At 41.4% G+C, this 18252-nt stretch overlaps 1 protein-coding gene across 2 annotated transcripts in view; it reads right to left on the minus strand.

Annotated features, from left to right (window-relative positions):
• tmem117 (transmembrane protein 117) overlaps positions 1–18252 on the minus strand; it is a 49467-nt gene that overhangs the window by 20782 nt on the left and 10433 nt on the right. For both annotated transcript variants that reach the window (XM_055034100.1, XM_055034109.1), the window contains exon 3: positions 8132–8264. In XM_055034100.1, coding sequence (XP_054890075.1) covers positions 8132–8264 — 133 coding nt within the window. The remainder of the gene's footprint in view (positions 1–8131; positions 8265–18252) is intronic.

Below are 18252 nucleotides of genomic sequence, written 5' to 3' on the forward strand. Positions count from 1 at the left end.
CTGAAATTCTTTGTTCCTGTTTTTAACAGCACAGAAGAAACGATAATGAACTGAATGCCAACACTGACAGCTGAATCTCATCTGTATTAATGCTGCAATGGTATCTAAAAGCTGCTGCCAAACCTAGGATTTTGGTGACAGAACACTTTAAATACACTTTCAGGGTTTGTACCCTAAGCGGTTTTTGCTGTGGTAAGAAAAAAGGGTTCAGAGATACTAAGAACACTTTGTGCAGGTGTGTGATCATTTCTTGTGACGTTAGCAGGTGCGTAGTCAGATGAGGAGAAACCGTAACACGCGCTACAGGGAAGAGAAACCAACGTAATCGCTGCTATGTACCCACAGGTGAAGAGTTGAGATTATCATGATTTTGTTGTAAGTTACACACTTACGTAACCCTAAATCAGCTACATAAGTCATATCTATACATAGAAAATCTGCAGAGTATCTGTGTTTTTCCAGATTTATGTTCTAAAGTTTGTATGGCTGCACTAATAACTATATCAGGCGTGAATACATAGAGCAAGAAAAGTCCATTCAGCTGGCCAAATACAAATATCGCCACCTTAAACATTTTAACGTACCTAATATTGCTCTCCTTTGTTGTTGTAATATTCTTTGCAATATTGTTGTGATGGCAATTCCAATTCAGCACTGCCTATTGTCCAGCTCTGTTATTCACTCAAATCTATAATTTTTCTGATGTGATGCTGTGAGTTTCAGAAATACTGTAGCAACTTTTGTTCTTAGCCTTCACAAAGAAAGTATCCCTGCTAAGGCAACCTTAAGAACCACGGCCTGCCTTACAAAATCCCTTCAAACATTCATTCTGAAACGTTATTTGAAATGTCAGTTCTGCAAATGAATAGTATTTCCCCAGTTCTTTTCAGACTTTCCAGGCTTTTGTTACAACAACCAAGCTTAGATTTTTCTCCAGTGGTAATAAAACCAGCGATCCTGTTGTTGGAGTGACTGCTTCATCTCCTGAAATATAATTTCCTCTGAAAAATAAAATAAAATCTTAAAGGAGGGTTTGCAAGCAATACATCTTGCACAGGAACTTTTGTGAACAAAAACATATATTTCTCACAAAAAATGCCAGACACAGAAACTCTTGGAGGAACTCTCGAAAATCAGTTGTGCACCAATGAATCGGTTGGCCGAAAAATCAGCAACATCGGAAATATCTGCCTTAGCAAAGCTACTGTCCACTTTTGATCTGCCAAGAAGTGAGAAGTAGCTGATTTGGGGTTAACTGTTAGCAGCAGTTAACCCACTGTTGAATCTGTATCGGTCAAAATCTTAATCAGCAGGTCAGGCTTTATAAAAATCTGTGATGAGACAGAAAACTGCAATCAGTAAAATTGTTATTTAACCAGCATGCATCAAAACTGGTCTGCTGGTCACTTTATTTTTAATAGGAGAAAAAAATATAGATTGTTGTTTATATTAAGGCGATCGCATCATTGGAAAAAAATTCAAAACAACTCTTCCTGCAAGTTTTGCTCTAATATCACTACATACAACTGCAGGGTATGGGAATTTGATGTACTTGATCTGCATATGGATAGATGCATCCCATCCATCTGGCACGGCTCTGCTCAGGCTTGACTGGCAGAGTCCCAATAAATATCTCTGTTGCCAGGTAGTCCAGTAGTCCAGCATGGTCAGCAGCTGTATGCATACGGGCAGCACAGGGCTTTTTGAAGTGTCAAGAACCAAGACCGGCTGGTGATCTGAGCATATATTACTTCCAAAAGATGCCAGAGGCTGATTGGCTGGTCACATAAACAGATAGAAGAACATTTGTAATATTCTCTAACATATAAAACCATTGTTCATAAAGGTATTCTCGGCACCATTTGTCGCATGGTTTAAAGGCGCAGTATTATAGATTTTCTAGGCACATTGTGCCATTTCATAGCACTATCAAGTAAGGATGTTACCTTCAGTTATTATGAAAGTGCTGTGCCTATCAAATATGATTTAAAAGAAATTTGGTTTTGCAATTTAATGCCTTGAAATTGTGATTATGTGTCTTTAAAACCTTGCTCTTTCTGAAACTCCGCCTTCAAGAAGTCATCAGAACAGCGCTCCTCTATCAGCCCTTTAACTTTTTTTTTTTTTTTTTAAACTAGCATGTAGCTCACGAGGTCTTTGCTAATTGCTGCTGGCTAGTCTGAAGGAGCAGAGTGGGGGAGTCATGGGAGAGGGCTGCTCTGTGAGGAGTTTAAGCAATTTCTCAAACATGCACAAAAGAATCAAAGCAACACTGCAGCTATAATTTTGATGAGGTAAAGCTCGAAACGTCAATTTTGGGCTTGCCCCTTTAAAATACATGAATTTCAAAAACATGAATGTAACACTAGTATTTCTTTCCTCTGCTGCCAAGGTTCTACAGTTAATTGCATAAAGGCAACTTTCTTTTATAAATCAGATATGCTATATTCACTGATGTCGATCATTTCTATCACAGGACAAACCAAGAGAAAAGCCCGTAACTCTGTAGCTCATATTTCACTCAAGTCTCTTCCAGTGAAGAGCAAATGGCTTCTTTAAGTGGAAGACTTTCAACTAATCCCTCATCAAACGCAGAGGCCACAGTAATGAGTCATTTTCCCACACCAAACGTAACGTGGATGTGTAGGAGTGTGGAAAAAAAAAAAAAAAAAACCAGCAGGACGTGAGTGTAGAGAAAACACGTGGGCGCGAGCTAAACATGTACTGTGGGTTTGCAACCTGCAATCAATTTTCATATCGCTACGTGACGGAAATCAAGAAAAACTCAACTGAGGGGCGCAACTCGTGATTTATTTTTATTGTCGCGCTATGATCGTCTGTTTATTTTTTTTAATTAATCGAGCGCCCCGCAAAAGGTCAGGGCAGACCATCAATATCGAAGCCCGTGCGAACGATTGCAAAGCGAGTGAGTGGGGGCATTTGTAGTGCCGATGATTTATATTTAACACGGACAAGACGCAGAGCACGAGAGCGGCTTTTAGAACTGGAGAAAACGGGTTTTATCCTGGGTGAAGATGTGGACGTGGCAGAGGACTGAAACTCGCAACCATCAGTCCAGCAGCAGCATCCTAGACAGCGATTTATTTTTAAAAAAGAATTTAAAAAAAGAAGAAATAGAACAAGCCAGCCAGCTCTTTGTTGTGATTGTGGCTCTGTAGGCCCTTGAGGTTGTTGCATGAACACAAACATTAAAAAACATACATTCACCTACAGAATAAATGTTTCTTTTTTTTTAGAACATATGGTGAAACTAACACTAAATAATAAAATAAAAAAAATAAAAACATACAAAGCCATCGTGGACTTTCAAGTGGTTTAGCAATTTGTGTAAAAGTACACGAAAACGGATCCAAGCAAAGATTCTAACCAATATGACAGCTTGTTTACGAGAAGATAGAAACAGCACAGCAAAAATAACGCAAATCCGCCACGTTTCTAAGCTAACAGCGTGTTATTTCATTTCACACAAACACACAAAAAAAATAAAAATAAAGGGCAGCTCACAGGAATCACTGCTTGAAGCACGTCCCTTGTGTAGGGAGCAGTGCAACAGGAGGCATGTGAATACCGCAACATGCTATTTATTTAGCCCTTTGTCCACGGCATTAGCCCAGCTTAGCGCCAGACAAGCAAACAGACAGACGAGGAGGGACTGGCACACATGCAGCACAAAGGATCATCCAAACAAAGACAAATACACTTATACAGTGGGGTCTAATCCCGCTCAGGCGAGCACTGCAGTCAAAATGCCACATCCAACATTCTCTGCTCCTCATTAAACGCTTCCACTCTCTGCGGCTCACGATCCATCGTTCAGCTTACAGCTCTTCCCTCCCATGCCGACAGATCTGCATTGTGGCAATTAATCGCACGAATAAGAATCAAACAGCTTTAAGTATAGTTTGGGATGTTTGAAGAGAGGGTCTGCTGAAAAGTTATAACCACTAAACAGAAGCCTTATTCCTTATATGAGACTTTTACATACAATTTCAGTTCTGTTTGTCGTTTCTTTAAATGGAGTTCATGATTGGTGAATTATTTATTGGGATTCCTAGTTTGTTCCAAGATATTGAGGATATCTTGTCCTGTTCCTGATCACCGAGTGTCAGGTTCTGTTTTGTCACATGAGCTGGATGCATACTTTCAACCTACAACAGAGTCATCTCTTGTTCATAACATTTAAACAGAACATCACTTGAATCGCCCTCCTCCCAAGTCTTCATTCGATCCACTCAAACTTCCCAACTCCCCTCTCTCCCTTTACGTTCACACACTTTACGTCCTCTTTTCCTCCAAATTAGCCTTGATTAATGTATGCGCCACACACAGGGCCATCTTAATTAAATAACACCACCTAATTAGGGGCTGATTTTGGCTGGCAATGGTGCCGTAAGGCAGCGGAATGGGATCAAGTGGTGTGACGGAACATTCATGAAGCCCCGTCGAACTCCCTGGGCGGTCACACTCCTGCGGTTTCACACAAACAGCAGCCTACTAATCTGACAGTTGCATTAAAATGCAAATAGTCCAGATGTGAGGATTTGGTAACAAGTGCGGATTACAGTTCCCAGGCCGTCACTGAGATCGGACGTCTTTTCCACTCCCACAATCCGCTATTGCATAAGCCAAGGAACAGGTACTTGGTGTTGACCTAGAAGTGGCTGTGCAAATATTGGCCCTACGTGTGTATAATTACACAAGCTGAAAATCTCTTTGTGCTGAGTGATAACAGCCCCTGATGAATCCTTTTTACATCGCTAAGCAGGAATAAATACTTGTCATCCAAAAAGATACACAATCTCTTATCGGTGATTGTTTGCTGCCCCGGTGCCGTCATGGTTTATCGTCTTTTCTTTGTGCATGTATCTCTGGGTTTAATTAAATCAAGCTCAAGTCCAAATGAAAGGTCAGAGAAAATGAAAGCATATTAATGAGTGCAGGGTGGCCGCTGGGTAGGCAGCATCAAGCCTGGGAGACAGAGGGGTTACAGACACAAACCCAATCCATCCTACTCCATCTTGCCACCTACACATAAACATAATCCTGCAACTTGAAGAAAGTGCAAAACAGGAACAGTATGTGTGTGTTGAGGAGAATGTGTGTGTAGCCACCGGGACATCATCCCTCTTGCAGTGTGGCATCACAGATTGATGTCAGAACTTGAAACTCACGTCAAAATACCAACCATTGGTGGCTAAAATAAATAAATACTCCACAATAGATAGATCAATGAGCCCAAGCAGCACTAATTCCCATAGAGGCACTGCTGCAACAACAAAGGGATATTATACTTTTTCTTTTGGCTGTGACAAAAACTACAATGGTTTCGCCTTGGGGTGCGGCAGAAGCCGGCTGGACAAGAGAGGAGAGGGATGCAAATAGGGTTTGGACACAGATCAAAAGACTTAAGTTTCACCGCATCATCAGAGCTGGAGCCCTTGCTCCCCACCCCTCCTTCCCTTCCTCCATCACCTTTTAGCTCACTCTGCTGCATTAATGCTGCTGCAGCTTAGAGCCAGTTTTTTCCACAGGCAGTGTCCTGGCAGAGGGTGGATGCTGCTCTTACGTGTCAGTCCTGAACAGAGATGTGAGCGCTAATGGCTTTTGGCAGGGTCCGAGTCCTCGACGGACAATCTGCTGGAGCGGAGCGAGGACGAGCGGAGAGGGGAAAGAGGGGAACAGGAGGTGGAGGGAGGTGTGGGTGAGAGCACATTGCAGAGACGAGCCTGCTGCTCTCGATGGTAGCGGGTCCTCTTGCTTTACAACAGCGCCATCTGTCTTTGCAAAGAGAGCTACACGGGTGCTGCTGCTCTTGGTGCCTTGTCACTTTACGTTCAATAGTTGGTTCTTGCTATGAGTTGCCATCTGTGACAGAAAATGCAATTGGATCATGCAAAACATGCATGACATAATATTATAAATTAGATTGTTTGCCTTTGAAAGTGTTCAAGAACAGTACCATGCAGAAGTATTCACATCTTGCCACATTACAATCACAAGCCTGAATATTTTATTGCCATTTTATGTGGCACAAGAATCATAAAATAAAAGATAAAAGACCAAGGAACATGTGAGACAAATAGAGGATAAAGTGGTGAAGTTTGAAGGAGTGTTAGGTTGGTAAATGGCAAATGGCCTGTACTTGTATACCGCTTTATCAACTCTAAGGCGCTTTCCACTACATAGTCATTCACCAATTCACGCACACACTCATACGCTACAGATGAATATCCCAGGTTTTGACCAAATCACAGAGTGGCTTTAAATCCATAGACCAAAAGCCTGGACATGTTGAGCATTCAAAAGGAGCAACCAGAACAAATGTGTGTTCCCATTGCTACTGGACTTTTACCAAACAAAAGGCAATATTGTACACCTCTCCATCCTTATTTTCATTTTATGAAGAAAGAAGTTGTGTGCAGTGTCTTCAGAGTTTTCCATGTTGTTTCCGTCAGTGGTTCGTGGCACAGCGCCACCACAGGAAAAGGGGGGAAATGCGTTGCTTAAAGGGTTTGGTTAATGAAGCGTGAAAGGGAACGGCATCAGCTGAAAATGTAACAAATGTTGCAACTTTGGTACCCAACCAGACAGACTCTACTGGACTATCAGGTGTTAAAACACCCTTAGTATCAAGGTGATAAAGCACACAGGTGTGTTAAAGTATCCCAGTTAAAGGCCAGACTTAGTTCTATTGAGAAACTATGGCAAGAGTTGCAAACCGATGTTCAGTGACCCTCTCAATTTTAATGTGCCTGAGCAATTTGACAAAGAACGATGGGGAGAAATGTGAGCCTCTAAGACTTGCAGCTGTAATTGCAGAGGCAGGTGGTTCTGCACAGTAACTGGCTCACATTTTCTGCAATTGCCCAGCAAGATATGTTGAGCTTTGCATTTTTATAGCAACACATTTCAAACTTTGAAAAGGTTCAGGAGCTATGAGTATTTCTGCAAGACACTGGTAACCACCATGTTTAACGGTTTTCTGGGTGTCACTGAATGAAACCCTCTTAAGAAATTCACCATCAGTCTAAAAGTGGGTCTGTTTCTATATATATATATTTTTTTTTTCATTTTCCTTGACATTTCACGGCTGAAATAGGAGTCCGTATCGAGATAAAAAGGAATCCTCTTTGTGACAGAAGCACTAAGTGCAACTGCAAATGTAACTTTTCCCTGAGCGAGCAGCATCCATCTTCCCAGCGGACCTGCCCCCCTCGCTTCCCTTTTTCCTGGCCAACTAGAGAGAAAGAATGAGATGGATGCCGGTGTCACTGAGCTGGCCAGAGTGACAGATGGCCTGATTATACAAACTCATACCTCTGGTCATAGAAAAACTATATATATATATATATATATATATATATATATATATATATATATATATATATATATATATATATATATATATATATATATATATATTCATCTGTCTGTACCTTATGAATAGCTGAGGCTTCTTGTTAGTATGGGGAAAGAAATAATAATAATAAAAAAAGAGGTACGGATAGATCCCGTTACAATCCTGGCCTCTGCTGTTTTTTGACAGCTTGTACCTGGAGAGACACCTGCCACAATGTTTGGACCTGGGCTTTTTATGCAACCCAAAGGAGCGAGGCAGTAAATCATCTCGCTTTGACCTTCAGTCTGACTGGCTGACTTCAAGGGCATGTTTTCTTCCCTTTGGATGGACACGTTGCAAATGCATAAACGGATTCCTGTCATGAGCCTGATGTGCGGGTGTCAGGCTTCGCTGTGCACATGGCAGTTTCCCAGCAGGTAAAAATCTGGGCCAGCAGGCAACAATTTTTTATTTCATTTTATTTTTTTTAATTTTGAGACAAAGAGGTTTCAAAACAATTAAGCATGTTCATTTGAAGGTGTTTTTTTTTTTCAGGATTAAGCAGCCCAGTTTGTCAGATTCCCGCGAGTGATTTAAAGTCCGGGCTGATTAGTGAGACCAATATTGAGTCTCTATTCAGGCGAGACGTTAAAAATCAATCAAACAACCTGAACGGAAGCATACTTATCGTCCTAACAAATGAGGGCATGGGTGAGGGGTGTTGGGGGAATGGGGCAAACAAAGAAAGAAAAACGAGATTAAAGGTCTTACTCCATGCTTCCAGCCATCAGCAGGAAGAGGTTGTAGATGTGTGAGAAGATGAAGAGGAAGAGGATGGTGCTGAAGAACATGGTCATCCAGGAGCCATGATCCTCACGGAACATTTTCAGGCGCAGGTATCGACCTAAAGGGAAGCACGACAAGGACAAGGACGCTGCTGTCAGTGGCAGGTTCAAAGAGCGTGTCAACACGCGACAACGGAGGTCAAGGCAAATGAATTAGTGGCGGAAATCAATGATGTCCCTTTCGATTGGGTGATGGAATTTAGATTAGGAACCTTTTTATATGTGGTGGTGATGTGAAAATGCTCAAAAAGATGCCTCCTCAGGATAATTTTAGTAATTCTTTGTACAGATGGGTTAATGTGTTGGTAGTTTGTGATTTAAGACATTATTTCAGATTCATGGCATTTTTCCCAGAGTTCTGCCCTTGAATTTAAATTGTGGGGAAATATCTTTCTGGCAGAGCATGAGCAATTCAGATCTGCAGCCTTCTGCTGTGAATATATAATCAAACGAGCAGAGCTCAACATGACAACTGGGTTTGTGGTACCGCTGTTCGCTAGTTGCTGCGATCTCACCCTTGTGACAAACAGAAAAGAAGCGATGTCTTTAAATCAAGGTCTCACAGTTTTGTTCTCCTCAAAATGGAAAGCATAAATCAGTCAAAGATCTGGTAAATGGCAAATGTGGTGCAATTAGACGTGCATAATGTAATCGCACAACAGCTGTCGTGTCCTTGATCCGCCACCCACACCGCTCACATCACGCAGGCAGACTGGTAGACTGCCTGCGTGTCTACGTTTACCAACGACACCAGTCGGACCTGGGTCAAAATGCTTAGAAAAACAATAAATGAGAAACGACAGAAGTTGAAGGACACGAAACTCAAAGGGGACTTTTCTTTTTTCGTCGCAATTCAAAACATTTGCAATAGGACCAGCAGAGTCACTTCAAAAGCTCAAAGCTTACGTGTCTTAAATAATGGAAAGAAATGTTTTGCCAAGATTTCATCAGATGCACCAACTGCAGCTTTGACATATTAAAAAGGTCAAAAGACTTCAAAATTTATTTCCTAAGTTTTCAAGTCATAACTGCTTTTTAAATCATCCTTTCACTCCATGATTCACATCTTCTTCATGCCACCTAATCAACTGAAAGGAGATAAGCAAATAATCAGAAACCTGTAACCATAAATTGCAAGCAGTAATACTTAAGATTAAAAAAATGTTCTACTTCATACTAAGGACCTAAGCCCTTGGCTGTTGAGAAGCAATTGCTTGCTGGAGGTGTGGACTCTGTTGAAGTTCTGAACTTTACGTAATTGCTAACATTTGAATGTGACACGTGTAATGCGCCAGTTCGACACTATGAAGCTTACCAGAAACTCCACAGTTTCTGGTAAAGGGTAGGATTAGGGTTAGCTTGGTGTCTGTGTGGGATGATAAACAACCATCCCACACAGCAAGGAGAGAAGTGGCAAGCTGAAGCAGATAGGTGTTAATGTTAAGTCAATATTTGTACTCATAGCTAGCACGGCCTTCATGGTTTCGTTCCCGTCCTCCACTGTCATTGCTAAAACTACACGGGGGAGTAATATTCTAAAACAGTGCAGAAAGTCTTTCCAATCGTTTCCAAAATCTCCTGTTCACCGACTGACCCGGTTGAAATTCTAATGGAGGAATCGACCTTATTGCGAGAAAACCCACACTGAGCTATGAAGGGAGATGAGAACTGAATGAAATTGTGTAAGACGGTAATGGCCAGGCTGGGATTTTAGTCAAACAGATGCAAAAGCTCTTGGACTAGGACCTAGCCATCCTTACGACAATCGAGAAAAAGGATGAATTGTAACGTGGGCTGGTCATCTGTCTATGGTATACCCTGAAATTCAACCAGTGACCACATGCATCAGCAGACAGACAAGTCGGTTCAGACAACGGATGGATGAATGAATAGATTTTGAGATTATTTTTTTTCTGAAATCCTGCAATGCTAACTGCAGGAATCTATGCCAATAAGATTGTTCTCCAGTTGACCTCTTCAACAAGAGGATCAATCAGCCAAGTCATACCTGGCTGCCAGGGGTTTTGTGGGGAAAAAAATACTTACGTTAGGGTAAACATAAGTAAAAAAAAATAAACAAAACAAAACAAAACAAAATAAAAATAACATTGCTAGTAGGGAAGCAGCTAGCCTTCCCGGAAGACTCTTACAGCTGTTTGAACTAAAAAATGACTTTAGTACTCAAATTTAAACATAACCCATTAAACAAATTGCACACTATCATGGATGGATGGTCTTTTCCTCAGTTGCTTTCGAAACAATAAAGCGGGTTGATTTTAGTTAGACTCTCTGATGGGGGGAAAGAAAAGCAAAGAACAATTGAGCTTCAAACTTCAAAGCGTTTGACAAGCACTTTCGAAAGCTCCGCTTTCATGCAGGGGGCCCTGGTGTTAATTAAAAAACCCTCTATGAGCTAGCTGGGCTATAGTACACGATTCTATTTCTGCCGCTTATTAGCGTATTGCTCACACAGAAACACTGCGCGCCGCATCTCTGCCAGCTGTGATCCGGTGCCAGGAGCGTCCATTTTCCCAGGAAGAACCCTTTGTTTTTCTCTCCTCCAGCTCAGTCAGCATCCCTTTCAGTGAAGAGCTCCTCGGAGGAGCAATGGGGCTCGTGTGTGTGTTTGAGCGCGCAAACACCTCAGCGCGCCAGAGACAGCAATAGCAGAATGCTCCATTTATTTTCCCATTACAGCCTGGCTGCTTTCCTCTCCAATAGTTTTACATGCTGTTAAGCCTCCACTGGCTCAATGTTAATTGTTTATGTCCCCCTCCTCCTTCGTGCAGGTACCTCAGAACAAGGAAATGTCTGTTGAGGTGAAATGCTCTAGTAATTAAGAGCACTTTGGACAATTGTCCTGACATCAAAATTGAAAGTTGCGAGTGTTTAGCAAACAACTAAAACTGTAATATTTACTTGAACAGCAATATTTAATTTGAGGATCTCGAGGGTCAGAAATCAAAGAGGCTGAGTATGAAGCCATGCGTATGTCTTGCTCTGTGATTCTCCAGGACTCATCACAGTTGCATAATTGAGTTGACTTGCATGGGTGAACTTAATTGCCTCCACAGCCAATGAGCCATGGTTTAGATGTTAGTGCACACACAATGTGTATCGGCAAATCTGACTTTTAAAGCAGCTACATTCCACAATCGACCTGGCCCACACACACACACACACACCCACACACACACACACAATCTGTAAACAGAGGTGATTCAAGACCACTCAGCCAAAGCTTGGTTTGAGTCACTGTGCCTCCCTACAGTAAGGCACCCTGATAAGGAATGATTCATGAGTTCAGTCTCACCGCAAAGCTCAGCCCAGATGGGGACAACAGCAGTCACAAGACAAATGGAGTGGACACTGACCCAAACACAGCCAGGACACAAAAGGGAAAGGAGACACTTTTTACCCAATTACTGTCACACAATGCAAACTAACAATAAGTAGCTTGTCATTTATTTGCAAAAACAGGGTTTTAGAAATGACTTTCCAGTCTGTCTGAAACGATGCCACCCTTAAGTGGTTGCTGAAATCAGAGATGCAGCCGTGTCTCCCTCTACTGGTGATACTTGGACAGCACAGACATCGATTCAGACGCCTCGTCAAAAGGCACACACTGAGAATAACGGTGACAGACTTTGATTTTAAATTGGGGAAAAAAGAAAAACAGTAGCCAGCTAGAGGTAAAACTAATCATTTCTCTTTCCCTGACTTTTGATAATAATTAGGTTTTAATAACAAATATTAGGAAATCCTGAATGTTTCTACCCCACCCTTGCATGTACCTTGCTTGAATCATACGGGAAACGTCAACACAGTCATACGTAATTGTGAAGTAGAAGTGAAATGAAACATTGTGTTAGATTTATTTACAGTTAGGTTGTGAATGCAAATCCATTTTATTTATGAAGAACATTTGAAAAACAATTTGTTTTACCAGCGTGTCGCACGACACTGAAAGCAGAACGAAACTGAGCCATAAAAAAAAAAACATTTTAAAAATGAAAAACAGTGAAAGCAGAACGAAACCAAAGACTGAAATGACTAAAACAAAACCCAAAATGACATCAAAACGGTGAAACATAAGCTGAAGCATGTCAGAGGTGTAACGGGGAGCAAAACCCTTCACACATTAAAAGCCGAGAGACGGATTTTAAAAGCAACTTTTTGGCAAACAGAGGCAACTAATGAACAGACAGAACAGGTGACGTGTGTTCATGTTTGGGTGTGCTGGTTAATTGACGGGCAGAAGCATTCTGAATGAGCAGAAAGAGTGGCCAGATTGATAGCAGAAAGTGAATAAGAATAATTTAGTCGAGCGTGGATCTCATGTTTTGACAGGACAGGCAACCTGATGTAACTGAGAGAAACTTTTCAGCTAAACGCTGCAGACTTGTTTATTGAACTTGAGATCCATTCTTCAGACACACGGTCTGAAGAATGAAAAAGTTGTGTAATTCTTGATGCAATTACACAACTCTTCTGCGGTACGCCGCTATCAGCTTTGCATATTTAGAGAGTGACAAATATTGTTCAAGTATAATAAGAGTGGATGGAGAGCACTGTGGAATGATAAACTATTCCACTGTATCTTTAGCTTTTGTAAAGCCAAAGATTTGGCTTTCAGCAGCTTTCAGCAGACCTCTGCTCCAGCCTTCTAACATGATTGGCATGTAGTAAGTAAGTAAATCTTATTCATATAGCTCCGTTCTCAGACAGCAGTCACAAAGTGCTTCACAGTGAAAATAATAAAAACTGTAAAAGCAATAAAGACACTAAAATAATTAGCCTCATGCATCTTCCCATCAACTCTGACAAGATTTCCCGTTCAAGAAACGCAACAGTTTTTACCACAGCAACAGTAAAAATGGCTGAATATAAAACACTGGTTATACTTTTCAGATTTCAATTTAGAAAAACCTTTGAAAATCATAATTTTCCTTCCACTTTACAGCGCAGCCCTTCTTTTTGTTGGTGTGTCACATACAATACCAAGAAGACACTAACATTTGTTGTAAGGGTGTAATGTGACAAAATGTAACACAAGTGTAAGGCTCACAATCTGGTTAACAAAGTACACCGGCACACATGAACAAGCAACTATTTAAGTTTGTCTAACCGGTGGGACGGATTAATCCTCTGTTTACTTTTTTGGACCCACTCAGGGAGACACACATACACACACGCACACACACACACACACACACACACACACACACACACACACACACACACACACACACACACACACACACACACACACACACACGACAGTCCCTGAGGTCTAGCTTTACACTGTACAGTTCCAGATTAATGTGAAGCACACAGTCGGTAAAGAAGGACTGGAGGCAGTCTGAGATGTGATCACAGTCTGCGATCATCATGACGGAGCTTCTCAGCTGCAACACGTCTGAAAAAGGTCGGTTCACTTCAGTTCGTACTTCACTCCATCAGATACCTGGTTTTGGTACATCTTTAATGAACTGTATTGCAGCCTGCCACCGTATGAAAGCAGTGTTTAGACAGGGATGTGTGTTCGCTGCCAAAGCCCGTTTCAAGAGCACGCAAGGAGTGCTATCGCTAATTAAGTGAAAACAGCAGCTGACATAGATCGGAAAGGCAGCCCCTCAAGTTTCAGAGATGCCTGGGGGGGCAGGGCAATCGCTTCCTGGACTCGCCGCTGACGCTCAGAGGCTATGAAACACAGCTTCTGTACATACGAGGCATCCTAAGAGAGAGAGAGGGTGCACCATTTCACAAAACGTACATGAGAGTTAATAAAACGGACTGAAGCGGTGCTCATCTCGGAGCAGATAATATCACATCATAAAATAAACAAGATTAATTACTGGATAGAAGCTTTGTGCAGTGAACATTGAGGTTTATTGCTCAGGCAATTAATATATTTTTCAGCACATTCTTCTGCTTGATGTCTGCCCATCTGATGTAGGCCATCAGTGGTGAACAGTTTGATGCTCCAATTAATCTGCTGCTTAATGAAGGGGATGATGCGTTACGTTCTGTCATAGCACACGATGACTCAGTTCTGTTGGATTTTCTGAAATGGAACATTTTACCTGACAGATGGAAAGTAAAATGAATCATCCCCGCAGGATTCGTTGAGCGAACTCCTTAAATCATGTGTGAGTTAAGGCTATGAATGACATTTTCAAGGTGTGACCTCGAATAAAAACATCACATTCTTACAGCAGCACAGAAGACAGTGTGTTAAGGTAAGCAGCAACTGTTCATACAGCTGCTGAAATACACTGCAACATACTGATAATTAGTTATGCTACTTCTATTCATGACACTTCTGTTTAATCATCTGTGTTTTGACACAACGGATATCTAAAATGTACTATTGAAATAGTTTATTTTGGAAGGTACTGCATTACTCTTAACTCCATACAGGCATGCAGGGAGAACGTCTGTCGTTTTGCTGATACTCTGGTCAAACTAGAACCATAGTTATGATTGGACTATAACCAGAATGTTATGATTTACGCCGGATTGTCCGTCAATTGTTCCCATACTTACTGCAGTGCTAAAATTACATTTAACAATACGGAAGAAGACTTCAGAAGCACATTTTCAATGCAGCTTTTTTATTGAAACAGCATGATTTAAATCTTTATTAACCAACTCTTAGTGCATTAACCAAGCAAATACCATCTGTATGCTTTCCTGATTGGAGAATAATATTTAGGTGTGGCTGCATGTGACACACTGTAGGTGCAGAATGTGTCAAATTCTACAAAGACAAGCGCCGCTTGGGCAACACAGTTAACAATAAACAACCAGTGTCTCCAGAAAGATGGCAGTTGGGGGTTAGCGGCGAGAAAACATTTTTTTCTATATAATACCATATGCAACTCCTGCACCTGCTGATTGTAGTACCTGCTGGTGTTTGCACATAAATACGTATTTAGATTTCAAAGAAATGACAACTGAGATCAGACACAAAAGGAGAGCAAAATGCTTAGTCTTGCAGTCGTTAATGGGTGTTATGTGCCAGCCTATCTACCATCTGCTTCGTGCAAGAGTCACTGAAACATACGGAAGGTTGTATATGCAAAACATGTGTAAAGAAAAGTAGCTACAGTGCTATCCTCAGTGTTATCTCTGTTGCATAAATTACTAAACTAGTAACACTGATTTCACTTCTTTCAGTTGAAATTCTTCAGATCCTGAATCAATCTACAGAAATCTGCTGGCATTTTAAGAATGACCGGTGGTACCGATACACCCTGTTGGTGCTGTGTACCTTTACCCTTCCTGTGGGGATGCTGGGAAACGTAGTGGTGCTGCTCAGCTGCACCTGCTTAGGAAAAAACCTTAAACCCAGCCAGGTTTTCCTGTTGAACCTGGCTTTATGTGACTCAGCCTGGCTTCTCACTCTGTCTTTGACGGTTTACTTCAGATTCCAAATCTCAAACCTTGACAGTTTGCAGATTTTCTGCAAAATCAAAAGGCTCTCCTTCGACGTGAACGTCTATGGCAGCATCGTCTTCATCTGTCTGATCAGTTTTGACCGCTATGTAGGGACGGTCCATCCCATCAGCTCTGTTCGCTGGTGGAATGTGGGTAAAGCCAAGATCTGCTCGGCGTTGACATGGTTCGGACTTCTTCTGGGCATCGTTCCAGACTTATTTGTAACTATTTGTGAAAACTCCAACATGTGTACGAGTCACGTCCACAATTGTTTCCCTCCATTCAAAATATTCCCCATTATCAGAACGACACTGTGCTTTCTGCTCCCCTTCAGTGCCATGCTAGCTTTTTCCATAATGACCCTTTGTGTTTTGAGGCGCCGTTCAAGAGAAAGAAGGAACAAGGAACTCCAACAAGCGAGCAGGAAGCCGCTGCAACTCATCGCCGCAGCTATCTTCGTCTCTGCAGCCTCTTTTGTGCCTTATCACTTCATGGCCGTCGCTCTGACTTTTATGCCGGCTCGTAGCTTGGTGAAACTGCCCGACTCCACTTGCCTCTGTGCAGCTTTTGAGCTCTGTGAAGCTCTCTGTAGTTTCAGCAGCTGTCTGGACCCTGTGCTGTATATCCTGGCCAGTGAGCAGTTCAAGAAAAAGACACAAATCTTCAAAAGAGAGCAATACAGGAGGCTGTGCTGTAAGGAGAGTCGGAGAGTTGGGGTTATTGACGGATGAGTATTAAATGTTTAGCTTTTCAGGATATTGTCCTTTGAGGCAAGTTGTACAATTGCTCCATTATGTGAAGTAATAACTGCACAAACACAGTTATGTGAAGAACTATTTGCCCCTTTCTTGCTTTTTTTGTCTCAAGTAAAGCTTTACGATTATAAAAAGAAAGTTCTTGTCAAGCAAATTGGATAAAAGAACAGCTTTCAAATGATTTCATATGCACCCCTTTCCAAATCAAAATATGTGAAAGACCTTGTTAAATTGTGAATTAACTGTCATCGCTTGATTCCTGCCAGACTTATAACAATAATATATATTTTTTAACATTGGTTTTTCATCTTTTCAGTTGATGCTGTTCAAATACACACTGTGCTTTATTATGTTTTACAACAATATCCTTTACCTTTCAGCTTTGTTAATGGGAAGCCGATTGGTGGTCAGACATCAGACAACACAAAAACAAATAAATGTTGAGTTATTAGGCTGCTGCACTGCTGTATGGGAGTAAACACTGCATCAGCTTTAACTTTTCAAGAATCCTGAATATTGAGTAAATCTCAACAAGGGATGCAAACAAAGCCACTCGCCCCGTTTAGCAGTTGTCGTTAATATATGGGCCATCTTCTTAGGCTGCAGAGTCTGCTGTACCCTCTCTTGATTTAAAAAACAACAAAATAACAACTCTGCCTCCTTTGTATCCCCAAGGAGGGTTGGGTCCTTCTCGTGCTTCGTTTCTGTCTTTAACTTGGTATGAAAACAACATCCCTATTCATCATGGCACACATTTACATCACCACAGGGCAGGGTGGGGCGCAAGGGCTGCTAGCAGACAAGACTGATCTCCCCGGAGCTTTACTCCTCTGTTACTAAGTACCTAGATAATAAATCAAAGGTGGAAAGATGACAACGCAGCTCCCTCCACAGGGAGACTGCTGCTGAGCAAAGATAGGAAGAGGGGCTGCTGGGCCATCGAGTCTGTTCCATTAAGAGGTCTGCTGAACTGTTTCATTTCACTTAAGTGTTGACTCCAGGCCAAAAACAGAGACAGATTCTGGTAAAAATATCATTTTTGTTTTGGCTGCTGTCCACTTTTGCTAGTCTAGCAATCTGTGTGGTTTGTTAGTGACATCGTTGCTATGGAAGCCCAAAAGCCACAGCTAAGTACATAAACAAATAAATAAATGCTGCTTAATAATTCATACTATAAAACTAATATAATTAATTTGTAATTACTTAGTTTTATAATATATATATATATATATATAAAACAATACACACAATCATTTTAATGTTACTTCTATAGCGATTTACCAGGTCAAAAGACTTGGAGAGACGGACAGGGAGAGGGTCTGAATCACAATCCACTGATTGCTTCAACCTCTGTTGCCACCAAAGAACCACTTCAGGGTCCTAGGGCAGCTCAGCTCGCCTCCAGATCGGAACCTGGTGGAAAATCTTTTAAAAGGGAACTGAAATTGAAACGCAACACAGAAACATGTGTATGGATGATGCGCAAACCTGCTCAACAACTACAGGAGACATCTGGCCTCTGGGATTATAAACACAAATTTCTGTAACAAATATTAAGTTGTATTTTTCTATCGTATCAAAAATGTATCGCATACAATAAAATTAACATTGACTGTTAAAAAAATATATATATACAGTGGAATTTTTTTTTCTAGGATACCATCTCACATTCATCCTACAACAAAAATCACAGACCTGTCCATTCTTTGCTAGCGGGGAAACGTAAAAAAAAAAATGCTCAGTGCATCAAACACTTATTTTCCCTGCTGTGTACAGGGACAGAAAATTAGAAGGTGTCTACAAACAAATTCTCCACACAGCCACCCCAGCAAATCCACATATTTTGGCA

The sequence above is a fragment of the Poeciliopsis prolifica genome, unplaced genomic scaffold (genome assembly GCF_027474105.1).
Source record: "Poeciliopsis prolifica strain line A6 unplaced genomic scaffold, Auburn_PproV2 SCAFFOLD001, whole genome shotgun sequence".
NCBI lineage: Eukaryota > Metazoa > Chordata > Actinopteri > Cyprinodontiformes > Poeciliidae > Poeciliopsis > Poeciliopsis prolifica.